Source organism: Pseudophryne corroboree, chromosome 6 (assembly GCF_028390025.1).
Source record: "Pseudophryne corroboree isolate aPseCor3 chromosome 6, aPseCor3.hap2, whole genome shotgun sequence".
Classification (NCBI taxonomy): domain Eukaryota; kingdom Metazoa; phylum Chordata; class Amphibia; order Anura; family Myobatrachidae; genus Pseudophryne; species Pseudophryne corroboree.
Window position 1 is genome coordinate 180324780 of NC_086449.1, and position 23118 is coordinate 180347897.

At 46.6% G+C, this 23118-nt stretch overlaps 1 protein-coding gene across 7 annotated transcripts in view; it reads left to right on the forward strand.

Moving 5' to 3' along the window:
* The window catches only part of KCNU1 (potassium calcium-activated channel subfamily U member 1), a 513844-nt gene that overhangs the window by 244546 nt on the left and 246180 nt on the right, over positions 1 to 23118 (forward strand). For all 7 annotated transcript variants that reach the window (XM_063925441.1, XM_063925446.1, XM_063925442.1 and 4 more), the window contains one exon: positions 6263 to 6332. In XM_063925441.1, coding sequence (XP_063781511.1) covers positions 6263 to 6332 — 70 coding nt within the window. The remainder of the gene's footprint in view (positions 1 to 6262; positions 6333 to 23118) is intronic.

Genomic DNA, 23118 nt, shown 5'->3' on the forward strand with positions numbered 1-23118 from the left:
TACTTGGACGATCTCCTGATAAGGGCAAGGTCCAGAGAACAGCTGGGGGACGTAGTAGCACTAACCCAAGTAGTGCTGCAACAGCACGGGTGGATTCTGAATTTTCCAAAATCTCAATTGACCCCGACGACACGTCTGCTGTTCCTGGGAATGATTCTGGACACGGTTCAGAAAAAGGTGTTTCTTCCGGAGGAGAAAGCCAGGGAGTTATCCGAACTTGTCAGGAACCTCCTAAAACCAGGAAAGTGTCTGTGCATCAATGCACAAGAGTCCTGGGAAAAATGGGTGGCTTCTTACGAAGCGATTCCATTCGGCAGATTCCACGCACGAACTTTTCAGTGGGATCTGCTGGACAAATGGTCCGGATCGCATCTGCAGATGCATCAGCGGATAACTTTGTCTCCACGGACAAGGGTGTCTCTTCTGTGGTGGTTGCAGAGTGCTCATCTGTTAGAGGGCCGCAGATTCGGCATACAGGACTGGGTCCTGGTGACCACGGATGCCAGTCTGAGAGGCTGGGGAGCGGTCACACAGGGAAGAAACTTCCAGGGAGTGTGGTCAAGCCTGGAGATGTCTCTTCACATAAATATACTGGAGCTAAGAGCGATTTACAATGCTCTAAGCCTGGCAAAACCCCTGCTTCAGGGTCAGCCGGTGTTGATCCAGTCGGACAACATCACGGCAGTCGCCCACGGTAAACAGACAGGGCGGCACAAGAAGCAGGAGGGCAATGGCAGAAGCTGCAAGGATTCTTCGCTGGGCGGAAGATCATGTGATAGCACTGTCAGCAGTGTTCATTCGGGAGTGGACAACTGGGAAGCGGACTTCCTCAGCAGACACGATCTACACCCGGGAGAGTGGGGACTTCATCAGAAGTCTTCCACATGATTGTGAACCGTTGGGAAAAACCAAAGGTGGATATGATGGCGTCCCGCCTCAACAAAAAACTGGACAGGTATTGCGCCAGGTCAAGAGACCCTCAGGCAATAGCTGTGGACGCTCTGGTAACACCATGGGTGTTCCAGTCAGTGTATGTGTTTCCTCCTCTGCCTCTCATACCAAAAGTACTGAGAATTATACGGCACAGGGGAGTAAGAACGATACTCGTGGCTCCGGATTGGCCAAGAAGAACTTGGTACCCGGAACTTCAGGAGATGCTCACGGAAGATCCGTGGCCTCTACCTATAAGACGGGACCTGCTTCAGCAGGGACCGTGTCTATTCCAAGACTTACCGCGGCTGCGTTTGACGGCATGGCGGTTTGAACGCCGAATTCTAAGGGAAAAAGGCATTCCGGAAGAGGTCATCCCTACCCTGGTAAAAGCCAGGAAGGAGGTGACTGCACAACATTATCACCGCATTTGGAGAAAATATGTTGCGTGGTGTGAGGCCAGGAAGGCCCCGACGGAGGAATTTCAACTGGGTCGATTCCTACATTTCCTGCAAACAGGATTGTCTATGGGCCTCAAATTAGGGTCCATTAAGGTTCAAATTTCGGCCCTGTCGATTTTCTTCCAGAAAGAATTGGCTTCAGTTCCTGAAGTCAAGACTTTTGTAAAAGGAGTACTACATATACAGCCCCCAGTTGTGCCCCCAGTGGCTCCGTGGGATCTTAATGTAGTTTTGGATTTTCTCAAATCCCATTGGTTTTGAGCCACTCAAATCGGTGGATTTGAAATATCTTACATGGAAAGTAACCATGCTACTGGCCCTGGCTTCAGCCAGGAGAGTGTCAGAATTGGCGGCTTTATCGTATAAAGGCCCTCATTCCGAGTTGATCGCTCGGTATTTTTCATCGCATCGCAGTGAAATTCCGCTTAGTACGCATGCGCAATATTCGCACTGCGACTGCGCCAAGTAATTTTACAATGGAGATAGTATTTTTACTCACGGCTTTTTCTTCGCTCCGGCGATCGTAATGTGATTGACAGGAAATGGGTGTTACTGGGCGGAACACGGCGTTTCAGGGGCGTGTGGCTGAAAACGCTACCGTTTCCGGAAAAAACGCAGGAGTGGCCGGAGAAACGGTGGGAGTGCCCTGGGCGAACGCTGGGTGTGTTTGTGACGTCAACCAGGAACGACAAGCACTGAACTGATCGCACAGGCAGAGTAAGTCTGAAGCTACTCTGAAACTGCTAAGTAGTTAGTAATCGCAATATTGCGAATACATCGGTCGCAATTTTAAGAAGCTAAGATTCACTCCCAGTAGGCGGCGGCTTAGCGTGTGTAACTCTGCTAAATTCGCCTTGCGACCGATCAACTCGGAATGAGGGCCAAAGCCCATATCTGATTTTCCATTCGGGACAGGGCAGAACTGCGGACGCGTCCTCAGTTTCTGCCTAAGGTGGTTTCAGCGTTTCACCTGAACCAGCCTATTTGTGGTGCCTGCGGCTACTAGCGATTTGGAGGATTCCAAGTTGCTGGACGTTGTCAGGGCATTGAAAATATATATATTCAAGGACGGCTGGAGTCAGAAAATCTGACTCGCTGTTTATACTGTATGCACCCAACAAACTGGGTGCTCCTGCTTCTAAGCAGACGATTGCTCGTTGGATTTGTAGCACAATTCAACTTGCACATTCTGTGGCAGGCCTGCCACAGCCTAAATCTATCAAGGCCCATTCCACAAGGAAGGTGGGCTCATCTTGGGCGGCTGCCCGAGGGGTCTCGGCATTACAACTCTGCCGAGCAGCTACGTGGTCGGGGGAGAACACGTTTGTAAAATTCTACAAATTTGATACCCTGGCTAAAGAGGACCTGGAGTTCTCTCATTCGGTGCTGCAGAGTCATCCGCACTCTCCGCCCCGTTTGGGAGCTTTGGTATAATCCCCATGGTCCTGACGGAGTCCCAGCATCCACTAGGACGTCAGAGGAAAATAAGATTTTACTTACCGATAAATCTATTTCTCGTAGTCCGTAGTGGATGCTGGGCGCCCATCCCAAGTGCGGATTGTCTGCAATACTTGTACCATAGTTATTGTTACAAAAAAATCGGGGTTGTTATTGTTGTGAGCCGTCTGTTCAGAGGCTCCTACGTTTGTCATACTGTTAACTTGGGTTCAGATCACAAGTTGTACGGTGTGATTGGTGTGGCTGGTATGAGTCTTACCCGGGATTCAAAATCCTTCCTTATTGTGTACGCTCGTCCGGGCACCGTATCCTAACTGAGGCTTGGAGGAGGGTCATAGGGGGAGGAGCCAGTGCACACCACCTAGTCCTAAAGCTTTTATTTTTGTGCCCTGTCTCCTGCGGAGCCGCTAATCCCCCATGGTCCTGACGGAGTCCCAGCATCCACTACGGACTACGAGAAATAGATTTATCGGTAAGTAAAATCTTATTTTTGCACTGCAATACAGCAGCACTTTTATGTTATGGCTAAAGTGGGTGTAATGCGCCTGTCATTCCTAAAAAGTTTTTGTACTATACCATATATGTCCTCATAATTGGGAGGATCTCATTAAAGATGCAAAAGATGTGCACACACGTTTTACAAGTTGAAAAAAAACGTATTCTTTCTAAAATAAACATTTTTGGAAAATAAAAACTGGTGTTCTATTTATTGGTATATAAATATGAAATTACTGTATTCCTAACATGGAATTTAATAGCCTGCCCTCCTCTTTGCATGACCTCATAATTATGTACCTGCAAACCGTCCCCTTAAAATGATGACACTGCCTTAAAAACTGAAAAATCCAGCTTATGTCTGAAAGGGGCCAACCCGGGAATTTCCCGGGTCTGTGGTGTAGTATGAAAGGGGGTCTGAAGAAAAACCCGGGTTTTTGCTGGAGAGAAAATACCGGAACTTGAGCAGGGTAATTCCCGGGTCATATGTCTGAAAGGGGTATTACTGGTGTATAGTTACTGGGAAGATATTTAATTCAGTTGTTTGAATATTGGGGCTTTCTCTGCTATTCGCCAGCCCTACAGTATCATGCATGTAGTAACTGAATCATAGGGGGTCATTCCGAGTTGTTCGCTCGCAAGCTGCTTTTAGCAGCTTTGCACACGCTAAGCCGCCGCCTACTGGAGTGAATCTTAGCTTATCAAAATTGCGAACGAAAGATTAGCAAAATTGCGAATAGACACTTCTAAGCAGTTTCTGAGTAGCTCCACACTCACTCGGCATCTGCGATCAGTTCAGTCAGTTTCGTTCCTGGTTTGACGTCACAAACACACCAGCGTTCGCCCAGACACTCCCCGTTTCTCCAGCCACTCCCGCGTTTTTCCCAGAAACTGCAGCGTTTTTTCACACACTACCCATAAAACGGCCAGTTTCCCGCCCAGAAACACCCACTTCCTGTCAATCACATTACGATCACCAGAACGAAGAAAAAACCTTGTAATGCCGTGAGTAAAATACCTAACTGCATAGCAAATTTACTTGGCGCAGTCGCACTGCGGACATTGCGCATGCGCATTAGCGACTAATCCGCTCCGTTGCGAGATAAAAATAACGAGCGAACAACTCGGAATGACCCCCATAGACAATCAAATATAAAGGCCTTGCTAGTTCTGAGTTAAGCTCTATAAGAACCTTTGGGTGAAGTCCATCCGGACCTGGGGATTTATTTATCTTAATTTTACTTAGTCTCTCCCAGATTTACTTTCTCATTTAACCAAGTACTTAGCAACGAGATGTTATCACAGCTTTTGTTGTGCACTACTCCCCTCAACTGGTCCTCTCTAGTACACACGGATGAAAAAAATGTCTTCAATTAATATGCTTTATGTTTGTCATCATTTACCAAGACACCCAACTCGCCCTTCAATGGTCCTATATTTTCCTTATTTGTCCTTTTGCCGTTTATATATTTAAAAAACTTTTTAGGTTTTGTTTTACTCTCTCTGGCGATTCGCTTTTTGTTTTCTATTTTAGCCGCTCTGATATCTTTTTTAAATTTTTGTTACAGTCCTTGTAATACTGGAATGACCCCGTCTTCCCATCGGATTTAAACCCTTTGAAAGTCCACCTCTATTTATCCATTTCTTCCTTAATGTTTTTATTAAGCCATATAGCTTTTAATTTAATACTCCTGTGTTTGCTGCCCATGGAATAAACATATAAGTGTACTTATCGAGCAAAATTTTAAAAGCATCCCACATTTCAGCCATATTCTTACCATGAAACAGAATTTCCCAATCTATGGCCCTCATTCCGAGTTGTTCGCTCGCAAGCTGCTTTTAGCACCATTGCACACGCTAAGCCGCCGCCTACTGGGAGTGAATCTTAGCTTAGCAAAATTGCGAACAAAAGATTCTCTAAATTGCGATTAGAAATGTCTTTGCAGTTTCTGAGTAGCTCGGGACTTACTCTGCCACTGCGATCAGTTCAGTCAGTTTCGTTCCTGGTTTGACGTCACAAACACACCCAGTGTTCGCCCAGGCACTCCCCCGTTTCTCCAGCCACTCCCGCGTTTTTCCCAGAAACGGCAGCGTTTTTTCACACACTCCCATAAAACGGCCAGTTTCCGCCCAGAAACACCCATTTCCTGTCAATCACATTACGATCACCAGAACGAAGAAAAAACCTCGTAATGCCGTGAGTAAAATACATAACTTAATAGCAAATTTACTTGGCGCAGTCGCACTGCGGACATTGCGCATGCGCATTAGCGACTAATCGCTCCGTTGCGGAAAAAAAATAACGACGCGATCAACTCGGAATGACCACCCATGTCCGTTTGGGCTCGTTTCAGCATGTTGAAATTAGCTTTTCTAAAGTTAAGTCTTAGTTGGACCCTTATAATGATGTTTTTGAAACTTAATACCTAATCTGATCATATTATGATTGCTATTTCCCAAGGTCTCCCTTACTTTAATAGGGGAGATGTGTCAAAACTTGGAGAGAGATAAAGTGGCTAGATAATGTGCTAACCAATCAGTTTCTAACTGACTAGTTACATGACAGGAGTTGATTGGTTGGTACTTTATTTCTCCATTATTTGATACATCTCCCTTTTATCTCTCCAAGCTTTGATAAATCTACCCCCCAATCTCTCTCCCCCATATTGCATTACAGTGTATCGGGTAGGCCAGAGTGGATGCATGGGAATAGGTTACATATAACTTTTCCAAAGGCAAGTATTAGTTTGGGTGTGGAACTGTTAAATGTCTACTGACCAGTCATGTTAAATAACCACTTTTTATGTAGGCATTGGTTTGATCCTTTAATGTTTATTCCACTTTAGCAGCTAATTTGTTTCATAAAATACATTAATTGTTTTATATATGTATTTTATTATTTTGAATGTTTGTTTCAGAGTGGCTTCAATTAAAACTTACTATCCACATGTCAGAGTGATTACACAGATCCTACAAACACACAACAAGGTACAGTAAGCCTCCGAGTATGATTAGCCTGTATGTACTGTATGAGCCTAATGTACTATGGGGGTCATTCCGACCCAATCACTCGCTGCAGTTTCTCGCAGTGCAGCGATCGGGTCGGAACTGCACATGTGCCGGTACTGCAGTGCGCCAGCGCTTGCCAGCCATCGTTGCCTAGCGATCGCCTCTGAGGCAGAGGCAAGAGAGGGCTGGACGGCGGCGTTAAGCCGCCACTTAGGGGGCGCGGTCCGGCCAATGCAGGCGTGGCCAAACCGTTGGGAAGACGGGCCGCTGCGGCTGCGTGACATCACACGCAGCCACTGCGGGACTGGGAGCGACGAGTAGCTCCCGGCCAGCACGCTAAAGCTGCGCTGGTCGGGATTTACTCTTGAAGTGCAAAGGCATTGCCACTGTGCGATGCCTTTGCACTTCTGCAGGGGGGGAACCGGCACTGACATGCGGGGCAGACTAGCCATGTGCTGGGCGTCCCCCCGCATGTCAGTGTGAATGATCGTAGCTGTGTTAAATATAGCACAGCTACGATCAACTCGGAATGACCCCCTATATGACGTTCAATTGCATCTAACCCAAGGAACTTTTAAGCACCCATAATAAGAAATAGCGTGGATTTATATTATTTAGATAATATAATACTTATACACAGAAAAGGGACAATCCCCAAAGAAATGTTGTGATATACTACTGTATATACTGTATGTATGTACTGTATGTTTCCAAAATAAGCAGGTTATTATTTTGCATGGGAATATGGTTGTACCACCTAACACTCAGGACCAGATGTACTAAGGTGGTCATTCCGAGTATTTCGCTCACTAGCTGTTTTTCTCTTACGTCCTAGAGGATGCTGGGGACTCCAAAAGGACCATGGGGTATAGACGGGATCCGCAGGAGACATTTGCACACTATAAGACTTTTACTGGGTGTGAACTGGCTCCTCCCTCTATGCCCCTCCTCCAGTTAAATTCTGTGCCCAGGAGGGACAGGACACACACTAGGGGAGCTCTACTGAGTTTCTCTGGAAAGACTTTATGTTAGGCTTTTTTATTTTCAGGGAGACCTGCTGGCTACAGGCTCCCTGCAGCGTGGGAGTGAGGGGAGAGAAGTCAGACCTACTTCTTCTGAGTTAAGGGCTCTGCTTCTTAGGCTACTGGACACCATTAGCTCCAGAGGGTTCGATCACTTGGTGCGCCTAGCTGCTTGTTCCCAGAGCCGCGCCGTCACCCCCCTCACAGAAGCCAGAAGAAAGAAGCCTGTGAGTATTAGAAGAACAGAAGACTTCAGTGATGGCGAAGACTTCAGTAATGGAGGTACAGCGCAGCGGTCGCGCTGCACTCCATGCTCCCACACACCAACGGCACTCTCAGGGTGCAGGGCGCTGGGGGGGGAGCGCCCTGGGCAGCAAGTTACTAGAGCCTTGTTTTACACTGGCAATATACATATTAGGGGTGCATGGGCACTGTGTATGTACCCCCGCCAGTATAATATTTCAAATTTTAGTGGGACTATAGCGCGCCGGGAAGGGGCGGGGCTTAGCCGCACAGCTTACCAGCGCCATTTTCTCTTCTTTTTCTCTTCTCCACAGTGCATGCGGAGACGCTGGCCCGGACCTCCACTCTCCTTACAAGTAACAAAGGGAGCAAAACGGGGGGGGGGGGGGGGGGGGCACAGGCAATTGGTGCTATATATATATATACGGAATGTAGGCTGGCGGCACTCACGGGACTTGTTACCACAAATTACACGGGACTGCCCCCGTAGATATCAACGTTTCGATTGTTTAATCGTCTTCAGGATAATACATAATACAAAAAACAAACATTTATAACTCCCCCGGTGAATAGACGCCGTCCCACGCCGCCGGGCTCCGGGCGTCCGTCGTCCCCTATTGACGTCACACATCGGCGACGAGCGCTCTCCAGCGCTCGCACCAAGTTCCGTACTGGACTCCCGTTGCCTGGCGACAAGAAAGGGCATAATCATGTGACTTACATCCTCCACCACAATACATGTACACAGAAGTTTAAAAAGCAGTTTAACATGCCCACCAATCTGCATTAGGGTTTCATAATCGGACATATCAATAACTCATTAATATACTTGTATACATAAATGCCAAAGTATTTTGTTATAAGAACCGGTAAAAAGCACCCTATTCCTCTCACCTGTCATATACATTTAAAGAAAACAATTCAAGCCAAAATTTTCATTGAGGCCATATGGGGATACAGTATTTAATTCATGTATCCACCTGGCCTCACACTGCAATAAACATTTGTCTCTATCACCACCTCTAACCCTGGAGAGTGCCGACCAGAATTGTACATACATTAGGACACAAGTGATTCCAGCGCAACCATGGTATTGAGAGTGCAAGGGAGAACAGTGACCTGGGTAAGGCACCTATTATTGAGCATCATCTATTGGATGGACTTCGGTGACTTTGTATGCTGTATGTATTTCAGCATTCTATAGCAGTTCTTCAGCTCTTATCATTGCTATGGCAGATAGCAGCGGACTGAGAAATATAACACTGCCGGTGGGAGAAACATGGAGTTTCTCTGACACGGATGCGGATGAGATCCGATTCAAAGAAAATTTTTCCAATACAGGCGGTGATGAAACTAATGAACAACTATTTACACAACTTCTCAGGCTCCGCAAGAAGGAAATAGACTACTTTCTGCATGGGGTAACATTATCGGATTACCACAGAAGTGGTCAGATACCAGGTGGTTTCCGTATAAGGAATACCCCTACCATCTGTAAATTTAGTAGCGACTTTTGTCGTAAATGGGCCGCTATTTTAAATAAATGCAGCCTAGACCTGATCCTGTTGGTGATCCAGGAATCCTCGAGAGAACTGGAGCTGGTTAAAGCCAAGATTACTGCATTTGAGGAATTACATGTACCAAAATTGACGTCTGACAAAAGTCAGCCATGGATGGAAAAACTTGCATCACAGGTTGAAACTTATCGGAGGGATCTGGTACGTTTCAAACGTGAAAAACTCACGACAGTTAGACGAGATTACGCGGAGAATAAAGTCTATACATGGGCATTTAATCCTGAACGAAAACGTTTCTTTCATAAGAAGCAGCGAAATTACAGGAAGTTCCCGGGCGACACAGAAACTTCCAGTGGGGGAGCATCTTCTCAAAGCGACAATGAAGACACACGAAGAAAATTGGATAAGAAACCCCCTTTAGGAGTCAGTACCCGCGGACCGTTAAAAGACACCGAACAAGGAGAGGTAGCCGGTGGCTCAGGCAAGTCAAAAGTCAAATCAAACAAGAAGAAAACAACATAGTCTTCAATCTCTCACATAGACAACTAACGGAAAGTGAGACAGCTGTCCTTAATAAGGGTCTCTCCTTTGTCCCCTCATGTAACATGGACTGTTTTCAGTGGAAGGTGGACTCATACAAATTTTATAGAAATTTAAGATTAAGAGAACACTTCCAGTCGTCCGAATCTGAGATGAGATGAGAGAAAGTGAAGTACCTCTGGCCATAAGACCTAGATCCACATTTGATCCTTATACGAACAATGTCTCACTTAAATGTTTCCAGCGAAGGTTGGATCAGAAAATCGGGGACATTAAGACAGATACAAAATCTAGTGGTTCTAATATGTCTAAAGTAGAATTTGAGGCCATGCGCAGTCTCAGTAAGGACACAACTATTGTCATCCGTCCAGCGGATAAGGGGGGAGGGATTGTGGTCCAGGACTTGGATCAATATTGTAAAGAAGTTTATCGTCAATTGGGAGATAGTACTGTATACTGTGAATTACAAGCTGACCCTACAATTGCATTTAACAATGAGTTATTTTCTGTACTTACAAAAGCTGTGTCAGATAATATAATTTCAGATACATTAAAAAATGCACTGTATCAGCGGTTTCCGATAGCGCCTGTACTATATACAATCCCGAAAGTCCATAAAGATCCTATTTCCCCACCTGGACGTCCAATAATTTCAGCCCGGGACTCCATTTATTACAATGTTTCAAAATACTTAGATACATATTTCCAACCAGTGATACAGGCCCAGACCACGTACTTAAAGGATACTACATCCTTTATTCTCAAATTGAAAAAACTACCATCCCCACTACCAAAGTGTTTCTTATGTTCCCTGGATGTCATAAATCTATATACTAGTATACCTCATGAAGGGGGCTTAAGTGCAGCCAGGAGACTTCTCACCAATAGCCCCTTATACACTGGTCCAGATGTTTCATTTTTTTATTGGTTTATTGGAATTGACTTTAAAAAAGAATTACTTCCTGTTCAACAATAAATGGTATTTGCAGCAGCAAGGCTGTGCAATGGGGTCTTGTGTGGCTCCAGCCTTTGCAAACAGCTATATGTTTGAGGTAGAACGAGAGATATTTTTCTCTGATTCCAACATAGCATCTAAATTTTTGGTCTTTTTAAGATACATAGACGATTTATTTATCATTTGGTTGGGAGAGGAGAGTGACTTCCATGATCTAATGACCATGGCTAATACTGCTAATGAATATATCAAGTTCACATACTTGATTAGTGATTGTGAAGTGAATGTAACCATTCAACTGAGCGAAGGTGTATTACACACCTCACTTTACAGGAAGAAAACGGATCGCAACAATATGTTGCATCATTCAAGCCAGCACCCCAGAGCAACCAAGGAAGGGCTCCCCTTCTCCCAGTTCGTCAGAGTCCATCGAATCTCTGACGATATGGAAAAAACGACCAAGGAAATAGATCACATGATCAGGCAATTTATGGCTAGAGGTTACAAATATGACCAATTGCTTAAAGCCAAAATTAAAGCATTGCGGTTACCTAGGGAGCAATTATTATCAGGTAGTAGGAAGTCACAAGGGGATACTTCCAGAATACCATTTGTCCAACAATTCCATGCGCAGAGTCAGCTAGTGGTTAAGGAAACTAAGATGTTGTGGCCACTAGTTAGTAGTTACCACAGACCCTGATTTAAAGGTACTCCGAAAAGCGAGACTAATGCCTAGCTTCAAACGAAGTAAAAATCTCAAACAGTGGCTTGTAAAAAACGACATATCTGAAAATACCAAAGTCCAGATAAAATCGAACTTTCTAACTAGAAAGCCGGGATGTTACCGGTGTGTGGGGTGCACTACATGTAGCTACCTTGAAAAAGGTGATACATTTGCACACCCACATACCGGCAAACGGATCCCCATAAAGAAAGTATTAACATGCACAAGTACTCATGTAGTATACCTCATCAGGTTCTCTATGTAGGGAAGACCACCAGGCAATTCAAGGAACGGATGAATATGCATCGGTGATCCATTAGAAAAGCAATAGAAGGACAAATAGTAGCCCAGGAACAACCAGTAGCAAGGCACTTTAGAATGTACAAACATGGGTTATCAACTTTAAGATATATGATTATCGATCAAGTGGAAAAAGGGTTAGAGGTGGTGATAGAGACAAATGTTTATTGCAGTGTGAGGCCAGGTGGATACATGAATTAAATACTGTATTTTGGCTTGAATTGTTTTCTTTAAATGTATATGATAGGTGAGAGGAATAGGGTGCTTTTTTCCGGTTCTTATAACAAAATACTTTGGCATTTATGTATACAAGTATATTAATGAGTTTTTTCCGGTTCTTATAACAAAATACTTTGGCATTTATGTATACAAGTATATTAATGAGTTATTGATATGTCCGATTATGAAACCCTAATGCAGATTGGTGGGCATGTTAAACTGCTTTTTAAACTTCTGTGTACATGTATTGTGGTGGAGGATGTAAGTCACATGATTATGCCCTTTCTTGTCGCCAGGCAACGGGAGTCCAGTACGGAACTTGGTGCGAGCGCTGGAGAGCGCACGTCGCCGATGTGTGACATCATCAGGGGACGACGGACGCCCGGAGCCCGGCAGCGTGAGACGGCGTCTATTCACCGGGTGAGTTATAAATGTTTGTTTTCTGTATTATGTATTATTCTGAAGACGATTAAACAATCGAAGCGTTGATATCTACGGGGGCAGTTCCGTGTAATTTGTGGTAACAAGTCCCGTGAGTGCCGCCAGCCTACATTCCGTATCATTGGTGTGACACACCTAGGAGGGCACCAGGGCATGTTGATATCTTTATTGGAGAGTGCCGACCAGAATTGTACATATATATATATATATATATATATAGCAAAGGTAACAGGCGGCACTCCAAGGACTTCAAGAAGCAGAAGAATAATATCAACGTTTCGATTTTATTCAAATCGTCATCAGGATATAACATAACAATAAAACAGACAAACATATATAGCTCACCGTCACCAAGGATGCCAGACCCGTTTCCTCCCGCCCTTCCACGCAGCAAGCACCGGCGGCTAACAGTGACGTCACACGCAGCGCCATGCGTCTGACGCGTGTTGCCGTCCTACAGTGTCTTGTTGCTAGGTAACGGGGAAACGCAAACATATACTAATAATTTAAATACATAGAACAAAAACAGGGCAATGTAACTACTAGGTTAATTCTAGTATTGTCCACTGAAAGCAATACTAGCAATATACTGGAATGACCTAACGTAAGAATTAGCAGACATGGACATAGCGGGATCGTAATACAATATAAATAATAAACTAAGCAGTTATAACAATAAATGTAGCACACTACAATGCTACAGAAAACTATTTAATCCCTGATGTTCATTAAGACCATAAGGAGAAACCGTATTAAGGCGATGTATCCATCTAGCCTCCTTCTGGAGAAGGGTTCTATCCCTATCTCCTCCACGTATTTTTTTCTCTACATGTTCTATAATTTTGTACCTAAGGGTAGCTAGTCCATGATTAAACTCTCTAAAGTGACGAGCTACCGGTTGTTCTTGGGACACTATAGTGCCCTCCACAGCTTTTCTAATGGAGGATCTGTGCATATTCATACGCTCTTTAAATTGCCTTGTGGTCTTCCCTATGTAGAAAAGACCACAAGGACAACGTATAAAGTAAACCACATGGGTGGTGGTACAGGTAAGTTTACTTACATGTGGTTTACTTTATACGTTGTCCTTGTGGTCTTTTCTACATAGGGAAGACCACAAGGCAATTTAAAGAGCGTATGAATATGCACAGATCCTCCATTAGAAAAGCTGTGGAGGGCACTATAGTGTCCCAAGAACAACCGGTAGCTCGTCACTTTAGAGAGTTTAATCATGGACTAGCTACCCTTAGGTACAAAATTATAGAACATGTAGAGAAAAAAATACGTGGAGGAGATAGGGATAGAACCCTTCTCCAGAAGGAGGCTAGATGGATACATCGCCTTAATACGGTTTCTCCTTATGGTCTTAATGAACATCAGGGATTAAATAGTTTTCTGTAGCATTGTAGTGTGCTACATTTATTGTTATAACTGCTTAGTTTATTATTTATATTGTATTACGATCCCGCTATGTCCATGTCTGCTAATTCTTACGTTAGGTCATTCCAGTATATTGCTAGTATTGCTTTCAGTGGACAATACTAGAATTAACCTAGTAGTTACATTGCCCTGTTTTTGTTCTATGTATTTAAATTATTAGTATATGTTTGCGTTTCCCCGTTACCTAGCAACAAGACACTGTAGGACGGCAACACGCGTCAGACGCATGGCGCTGCGTGTGACGTCACTGTTAGCCGCCGGTGCTTGCTGCGTGGAAGGGCGGGAGGAAACGGGTCTGGCGTCCTTGGTGACGGTGAGCTATATATGTTTGTCTGTTTTATTGTTATGTTATATCCTGATGACGATTTGAATAAAATCGAAACGTTGATATTATTCTTCTGCTTCTTGAAGTCCTTGGAGTGCCGCCTGTTACCTTTGCTATACTGTGGTGTTTTATACATCGAGGTGAGCACCTGGGCCTGTTGTATTATTGTACTGTGAGTGCCGGCCAGAATTTCGTTTATATATATATATATATATATATATATATATATATATTCAGCGCAGACATCATATATTATTTATGTAGTAGTATATGGGCGCTGGGGTGTGAGCTGGCATACTCCCTCTGTGTTCTCTCTACAGGCTTCTCTGTGGGTCTGTTCCCTTTGGACCGTGTGAGTGGGTGTGTCGGTACTGCGTGTCGACATGTCTGAGGCTGAGTGTTCCTCCCCGGAGGAAGTTACTGGGGGGCGCGGAGAAGGATTTGGGAATGACTCTGTCGGCACAGCTGACTGCTGATTGGGTGAATATGTTGAATACATTGAATGCAAATGTGGCATTATTGTCTTAGAGACTAGATAAATCTGATTCTCAGACACAAACGTGGAGAATATCCATGGAGGACGCTTTGTCTCAGGTACAGGCCCCCTCAGGGTCACAAAAACGTTCGTTTACCCAGATGGCAGATACGGATACCGACACAGACTCTGATTCCAGTGTCGACTTCAATGAGGCCAGTTTACATCCGAAATTGATTAAGAGTATTCAGTACATGATTGTGGCTATTAAAGATGTTTTACATATTTCTGAAGTGCCTGCTGTTCCAGATACGAGGGTTTGTTTGTATAAGGGAAAAAAAACCTGAGGTGACCTTTCCCCCCTCTCATGAACTGAACGCTCATTGTGAAAAGGCTTGGGAGTCGCCTGACAAAAGGTGGCAGATTCCCAAGAGAATTTTTATGGCATATCCTTTCCCCTCTGACGACAGGGAGAAATGGGAGTCATCTCCTAATGTGGACAAGGCTCTGTCCCGACTGTCCAAGAAGGTGGCGCTTCCATCTCCTGACATGGCTACCCTCAAGGATCCGGCGGATCGCAAGCAGGAGACGACATTGAAGGCCATTTTTGTCACTACTGGTGCACTCCTCCGGCCTGCCGTGGCATCGGCGTGGGTGAGTAGTGCTATTGCTAAGTGGGCTGATAATTTAGCATCGACATGGATACCCTTGATAAGGATAACATTCTTTTGACTCTTGGTTATATCAAGGACGCTGCAGATTACCTGAAGGAGGCGGCGAGGGATATTGGTCTCTTGGGATCAAAGGCTAATGCCATGGCGGTCTCGACCAGGAGTGCGCTGTGGATTCATCAATGGAATGCTGATGCCGACTCCAAGAAAGCTATGGAAGCTCTCCCTTTTTGAGGTAGTGTCTTGTTTGGTGACGGCCTTGCTGGCCTGGTGTTTACCGCTACTGCGGGTAAGTCATCTTTTCTTCGTATGTTCCCGCACAACAGAAAAAGACGCCGCATTATCAGATGCAGTCCTTTCGGCCTAATAAATACAAAAAAGGAAAGGGCTCGTCCTTCCTCGCTTCAAAGGGTAGAGGAAGGGGAAAAAGGTTGCCTGCTGTGTCTGGCGCCCAGGACCAAAACTCCTCCCCCGCCTCTGCCAAGTCCAACGCCTGACACTGGCGCTCCCCTACGGGAGTCCGTGCAGGTGGGGGGCCATCTCCGAATCTTCAGTCAGGTCTGGTTTCAATCGGGCCTGGATCCTTGGGTCTTAGACATAGTGTTCCAGGGGTACAAACTGGAGTTTCAGGAGATGGCCCCCCCCCCCCCCCCTTTTTTTTCAAATCAGCCTTGCCAGTTTCTCTTCCAGAAAGAGAAGTAGTAAATGCTGCGATACAAAAGCTGTGTCACCAGAGGGTCATTGTCCCGGTTCCCCCGTCCCAACGGGGGGAAGGGTTCTATTCGAGCCTCTTTGTCGTGCCAAAGCCGGACGGCTCGGTCAGACTGATTCTGAACCTAAAATCCCTCAATCCGTACTTGAAAACTTTCAAGTTCAAAATGGAATCTCTTCGAGCTGTGATCTCCAGCCTAGAAGGGGGGGATTTTATGGCATCGGTCGACGTAAAAGATGCCTACTTACACGTCCCGATATATCCTCCTCATCAGGCCTTCCTAAGATTTGCGGTGCAGGATTGTCATTACCAATTTTAGACGTTGCCGTTTGGGCTTTCCATGGCCCCGAGGGTCTTCACCAAGGTGATGGCGGAAATGATGGTACTCCTACGCAAGCAGGGTGTCACAATTATCCCGTACTTGGACGATCTCCTGATAAAGGCGAGATCAAAAGAGCAGTTGCTAAGAAATGTGGAACTCTCCCTGACGGTTCTGCAACATCATGGTTGGATTCTAAATTTGCCAAAATCTCAGTTGATTCTGACAATTCAGCTGCCCTTCTTGGGCATGATCCTAGACACGGAACTACAGAGAGCGTTTCTTCCGGCGGAAAAAGCTCTGGAAATCCAGACCATGGTCAAGGAGATTCTGAAACCGGCAAGAGTGTCGATTCATCAATGCACTCGAGTGCTAGGGAAGATGGTTGCAGCTTACGAAGCCATTCCGTTTGGCAGGTTTCATGCCCGGGTGTTTCAGTGGGATCTGCTGAACAAATGGTCCGGGTCTCACCTGCACATGCACCGGAAAATAAGTCTATCTTCCAGGACCAGAATTTCTCTCCTGTGGTGGCTGCAAAGTTCTCACCTTCTAGAGGGACGCAGGTTCGGAATCCAGGATTGGGTCCGGCTGACCACAGATGCAAGTCTCCGAGGCTGGGGTGCAGTCACACAAGTAAGAAGTTTCTCTAACGTCCTAGTGGATGCTGGGGACTCCGAAAGGACCATGGGGAATAGCGGCTCCGCAGGAGACTGGGCACATCTAAAGAAATCTTTAGGACTATCTGGTGTGCACTGGCTCCTCCCCCTATGACCCTCCTCCAAGCCTCAGTTAGATCTCTGTGCCCGAACGAGAAGGGTGCACACTAGGGGCTCTCCTGAGCTTCTTAGTGAAAGTTTTAGTTTAGGTTTTTTATTTTCAGTGAGACCTGCTGTCAACAGGCTCACTGCATCGAGGGACTAAGGGGAGAAGAAGCGAACTCACCTGCGTGCAGAGTGGATTGGGCTTCTTAGGCTACTGGACATTAGCTCCAGAGGGACGATCACAGGCCCAGCTTGGATGGGTCCCAGAGCCGCGCCGCCGGCCCCCTTACAGAGCCAGAAGGCAGAAGAGGTCCGGAAAATCGGCGGCAGAAGACGTCCTGTCTTCAACAAGGTAGCGCACAGCACTGCAGCTGTGCGCCATTGCTCTCAGCACACTTCACACTCCGGTCACTGAGGATGCAGGGCGCTGGGGGGGGCGCCCTGAGACGCAATAATAAACACCTTGGATGGCAAAAAATGCATCACATATAGCTCCTGGGCTATATGGATGCATTTAACCCCTGCCAAAATACCTAAAAAAACGGGAGATAAGGCCGCCAATAAGGGGGCGGAGCCTATCTCCTCAGCACACTGGCGCCATTTTCCCTCACAGCTCCGTTGGAGGGAAGCTCCCTGGCTCTCCCCTGCAGTCACTACACTACAGAAAGGGTTAAAAAAGAGAGGGGGGCCCAAATTAGGCGCAGTATTATTAACTATACAGCAGCTATAAGGGGAAAAACACTTATATAAGGTTATCCCTGTATATATATAGCGCTCTGGTGTGTGCTGGCAAACTCTCCCTCTGTCTCCCCAAAGGGCTAGTGGGGTCCTGTCCTCTATCAGAGCATTCCCTGTGTGTGTGCTGTATGTCGGTACTTTTGTGTCGACATGTATGAGGAGAAAAATTATGTGGAGACGGAGCAGATTGCCTGTAATAGTGATGTCACCCCCTAGGAGGTCGACACCTGAGTGGATGAACTGTTGGAAGAAATTACGTGACAGTGTCAGCTCTGTATAAAAGACAGTGGTTGACATGAGACAGCCGGCTACTCAGCTTGTGCCTGTCCAGACGTCTCATAGGCCGTCAGGGGCTATAAAGCGCCCTTTACCTCAGATGGCAGATATAGACGCCGACACGGATACTGACTCCAGTGTCGACGGTGAAGAGACAAATGTGACTTCCAGTAGGGCCACACATTACATGATTGAGGCAATGAAAAATGTTTTACACATTTCTGATAATACGAGTACCACCAAAAAAAAGGGGTATTATGTTCGGTGAGGAAAAACTACCTGTAGTTTTCCTAAATCTGAGAAATTAAATGAGGTGTGTGATGATGCGTGGGTTTCCCCCGATAACAATTTCTAAAATGTTATTGGCATTATATCCTTTCCCGCCAGAGGTTAGGGTGCGTTGGGAAACACCCCCTAGGGTGGATAAAGCGCTCACACGCTTGTAAGGGCTCTATCCTCTCCTGAGATGGCCGCCCTTAAGGATCCTGCTGATAGAAAGCAGGAGGGTATCCTAAAATGTATTTACACACATACTGGTGTTATACTGCGACCAGCAATCGCCTCAGCCTGGATGTGCAGTGCTGGGTTGGCGTGGTCGGATTCCCTGACTGAAAATATTGATACCCTAGATCGGGACAGTATATTTTTGCCTATAGAGCATTTGAAAGATGCATTTCTATATATGCGTGATGCACAGCGGAATATTTGCCGACTGGCATCAAGTCTAAGTGCGTTGTCCATTTCTACCAGTAGAGGGTTATGGACACGTCAGTGGTCAGGTGAGGCGTATTCCAAACGGCATTTGGAAGTATTGCCTTATTAAGGGGAGGAGTTATTTGGGGTCGGTCTTTCAGACCTGGTGGCCACGGCAACAGCTGGGAAATTCACGTTTGTACCCCAGGTCGCCTCTCAACATGAGAAGACGCCGTATTATCAGGCGCAGTCTTTTCGTGGATAAGCGGGCAAAAGGTTCCTCATTTCTGCCCCGTGACAGAGGGAGAGGAAAAAGGCTGCAGAAATCAGCCAGTTCCCAGGAACAGAAACCCTCTCCCGCCTCTGCCAAGCCCTCAGTATACGCTGGGGCTTTACAAGCAGAATCAGGCACGGTGGGGGGGCCCGTCTCAATGAATTTCAGCGCGCAGTGGGCTCACTCGCAAGTAGACCCCTGGATCCTTCAGGTGATATCTCAGGGGTACAAATTAGAATGCGAGACGTCTCCCCCTCGCCGTTTCCTAAAGTCGGCTTTACCGATGTCTCCTTCTGACAGGGAGACAGTTTTGGAAGCCATTCACAAGCTGTATTCCCAGCAGGTGATAATCAATATACCCCTCCTGCAACAGGGAACGGGGTATTATTCCACACTGTTGTGGTACCGAAGCCGGACGGCTCGGTGAGACCGATTCTAAATCTAAAATCTTTGAACACTTACATACAGAGGTTCAAATTCAAGATTGAGTCACTCAGAGCAGTGATTGCGAACCTGGAAGAAGGGGACTACATGATGTCTCGGGACATCAAGGATGCTTACCTTCATGTCAAAATTTACCCTTCTCACCAAGGGTACCTCAGGTTTATGGTACAGAACTGTCACTATCAGTTCAGACGCTGCCATATGGATGGTCCACGGCACCCTGGGTCTTTACCAAGGTAATGGCCAAAATGATGATATTCCTTCAAAGGAAGGGAATTTTAGTTATCCCTTACTTGGACAATTCCCTGATAAGGGTAAGATCCAGGGAACAGTTGGAGGTCGGTGTAGCACTATCTTAGGTAGTGTTGCTGCAGCACGGTTGGATTCTCAATATTCCAAAATCGCAGCTGGTTCCGACGACTTGTCTTCTGTTCCTAGGGATGATCCTGGACACAGTCCAGAAAAAGGTGTTTCTCCCGGAGGAGAAAGCCAGGGAGTTATCCGAGCTAGTCAGGAACCTCCTAAAACCGAGCCAAGTCTCAGTGCATCAATGCACAAGGGTTCTGGGTAAAATGGTGGCTTCCTACGAAGCAATCCCATTTGGCAGATTCCACGCAAGAACTTTCCAGTGGGACCTGCTGGACAAATGGTCCGGGTCGCATCTTCAGATGCATCAGCGGATAACCCTGTCACCAAGGACAAGGGTGTCCCTCCTGTGGTGGTTGCAGAGTGCTCATCTTCTAGAGGGCCGCAGATTCGGCATTCAGGACTGGGTCCTGGTAACCACGGATGCCAGCCTGCGAGGCTGGGGAGCAGTCACACAGGGAAGGAATATCCAGGACTTATGGTCAAGCCTGGAGACATCACTTCACATAAATATCCTGAAGCTAAGGGACATTTACAATGCTCTAAGCTTAGCAAGACCTCTGCTTCAAGGTCAGCCGGTGTTGATCCAGTCGGACAACATCACGGCAGTCACCCACGTAAACAGACAGGGTGGCACAAGAAGCAGGAGGGCAATGGCAGAAGCTGCAAGGATTCTTCGCTGGGCGGAAAATCATGGGATAGCACTGTCAGCAGTATTCATTCCAGGAGTGGACAACTGGGAAGCAGACTTCCTCAGCACGACCTCCACCCGGGAGAGTGAGGACTTCACCCAGAAGTCTTCCACATGATTATAAACCGTTGGGAAAAACTCGACAGGTATTGCGCCAGGTCCAGGGACCCTCAGGCAATAGCTGTAGACGCTCTGGTAACACCGTGGGTGTACCAGTCAGGGTATGTGTTCCCTCCTCTGCCTCTCATACCCAAGGTACTGAGATTGATAAGATGGTGAGGAGTAAGCACTATATTCGTGGCTCCGGATTGGCCAAGAAGGACTTGGTAACCGGAACTTCAAGAGATGCTCACGGAGGATCCGTGGCCTCTACCTCTAAGAAGGGACCTGCTCCAGCAAGGACCCTGTCTGTTCCAAGACTTACCGCGGCTGCGTTTGACGGCATGGCGGTTGAACGCCGGATCCTGAAGGAAAAAGGGCATTCCGGATGAAGTCATCCCTATCCTGATCAAAGCCAGGAAGGATGTAACCGCAAAAACATCACCGCAATTGGCGAAAATATGTTGCGTGGTGCGAGGCCAGTAAGGCCCGACGGTGGAAATTCAACTGGGTCGATTCCTACATTTCCTGCAAACAGGAGTGTCTATGGGCCTGAAATTGGGGTCCATTAAGGTTCAAATTTCGGCCCTGTCAATTTTCTTCCAAAAAGAACTAGCTTCAGTCCCTGAAGTTCAGACGTTTGTAAAAGGAGTACTGCATATACAGCCTCCTTTTGTGCCTCCAGTGGCACTTTGGGATCTCAATGTAGTTTTGGGTTCCAAAAGTCACATTGGTTTGAACCACTTAAATCTGTGGAGTTACAATATCTCACAGGGAAAGTGGTCATGCTGTTGGCCCTGGCCTGAGCCAGGCGCGTGTCAGAATTGGCGGCTTTATCCTGAAAAAGCCCTTATCTGATGTTCCATTCGGACAGGGCGAAATTGAGGACTCGTCCTCAGTTTCTCCCTAAGGTGGTTTCAGCGTTTCACCTGAACCAACCTATTTGTGGTGCCTGAGGCTACTAGGGACTTGGAGGATTCCAAGTTGCTGGACGTAGTCAGGGCCCTGAAAATATATGTTTCCAGGACGGCTGGAGTCAGAAAATCTGACTCGCTGTTTATCCTGTATGCACCCAACAAGCTGGGTGCTCCTGCTTCTAAGCAGACGATTGCTCGTTGGATTTGTAGTACAATTCAGCTTGCACATTCTGTGGCAGGCCTGCCACAGCCAAAATCTGTAAAAGCCCATTCCACACGGAAAGTGGGCTCATCTTGGGCGGCTGCCCGAGGGGTCTCGGCTTTACAACTTTGCCGAGCTGCTACTTGGTCAGGGGCAAACACGTTTGCTAAATTCTACAAATTTGATACCCTGGCTGAGGAGGACCTGGAGTTCTCTCATTCGGTGCTGCAGAGTCATCCGCACTCTCCCGCCCGTTTGGGAGCTTTGGTATAATCCCCATGGTCCTTTCGGAGTCCCCAGCATCCACTAGGACGTTAGAGAAAATAAGAATTTACTTACCGATAATTCTATTTCTCATAGTCCGTAGTGGATGCTGGGCGCCCATCCCAAGTGCGGATTGTCTGCATTACTTGTACATAGTTATTGTTACAAAAATTGGGTTTTTTGTTGTTGTGAGCCATCTTTTCAGAGGCTCCTTCTGTTATCATGCTGTTAACTGGGTTCAGATCACAAGTTGTACGGTGTGATTGGTGTGGCTGGTAAGAGTCTTACCCGGGATTCAAGATCCTTCCTTATTGTGTACGCTCGTCCGGGCACAGTATCCTAACTGAGGCTTGGAGGAGGGTCATAGGGGGAGGAGCCAGTGCACACCAGATAGTCCTAAAGCTTTCTTTAGATGTGCCCAGTCTCCTGCGGAGCCGCTATTCCCCATGGTCCTTTCGGAGTCCCCAGCATCCACTACGGACTATGAGAAATAGAATTATCGGTAAGTAAATTCTTATTTTCCAGGGAAAATAGTCAAGCCAGGAAACTTGTCTCCACATAAATGTTCTGGAGTTAAGAGCCATTTACAGCGGCCTTCTGCAAGCGGAACACCTTCTTCGAGGTTTACCTGTCCTGATTCAGTCGGACAACGTAACAGCGGTGGCGTACGTAAACCGCCAGGGTGGAACAAAGAGCAGAGCGGTGATGGCGGAGACCACAAGAGTTCTCCGCTGGGCGGAAAAGGACGTGAGCGCTCTGTCAGCAGTCTTCCTTCCGGGCGTGGACAACTGGGAAGCAGACTTCCTCAGCAGACACGATCTCCATCCAGGAGAGTGGGCTCTTCATCAAGAGGTATTTGCAGAAGTGACAAGGCATTGGGGAATTCCTCAAATAGAGATGATGGCGTCTCGCCTCAACAAGAAACTTCCGAGGTATTGTTTCAGGTCAAGGGACCCCCTAGCCAGTGCAGTGGACGCCCTGGTAACTCCGTGGGTGTTTCGGTCGGTATATGTGTTCCCTCCACTTCCTCTCATTCCAAAAGTGTTGAGGATCATAAGACGAACAAGGGTTCCGGCAGTACTCGTCGTTCCAGATTGGCCACGGAGGGCCTGGTATCCGGATCTTCAGGAATTGCTC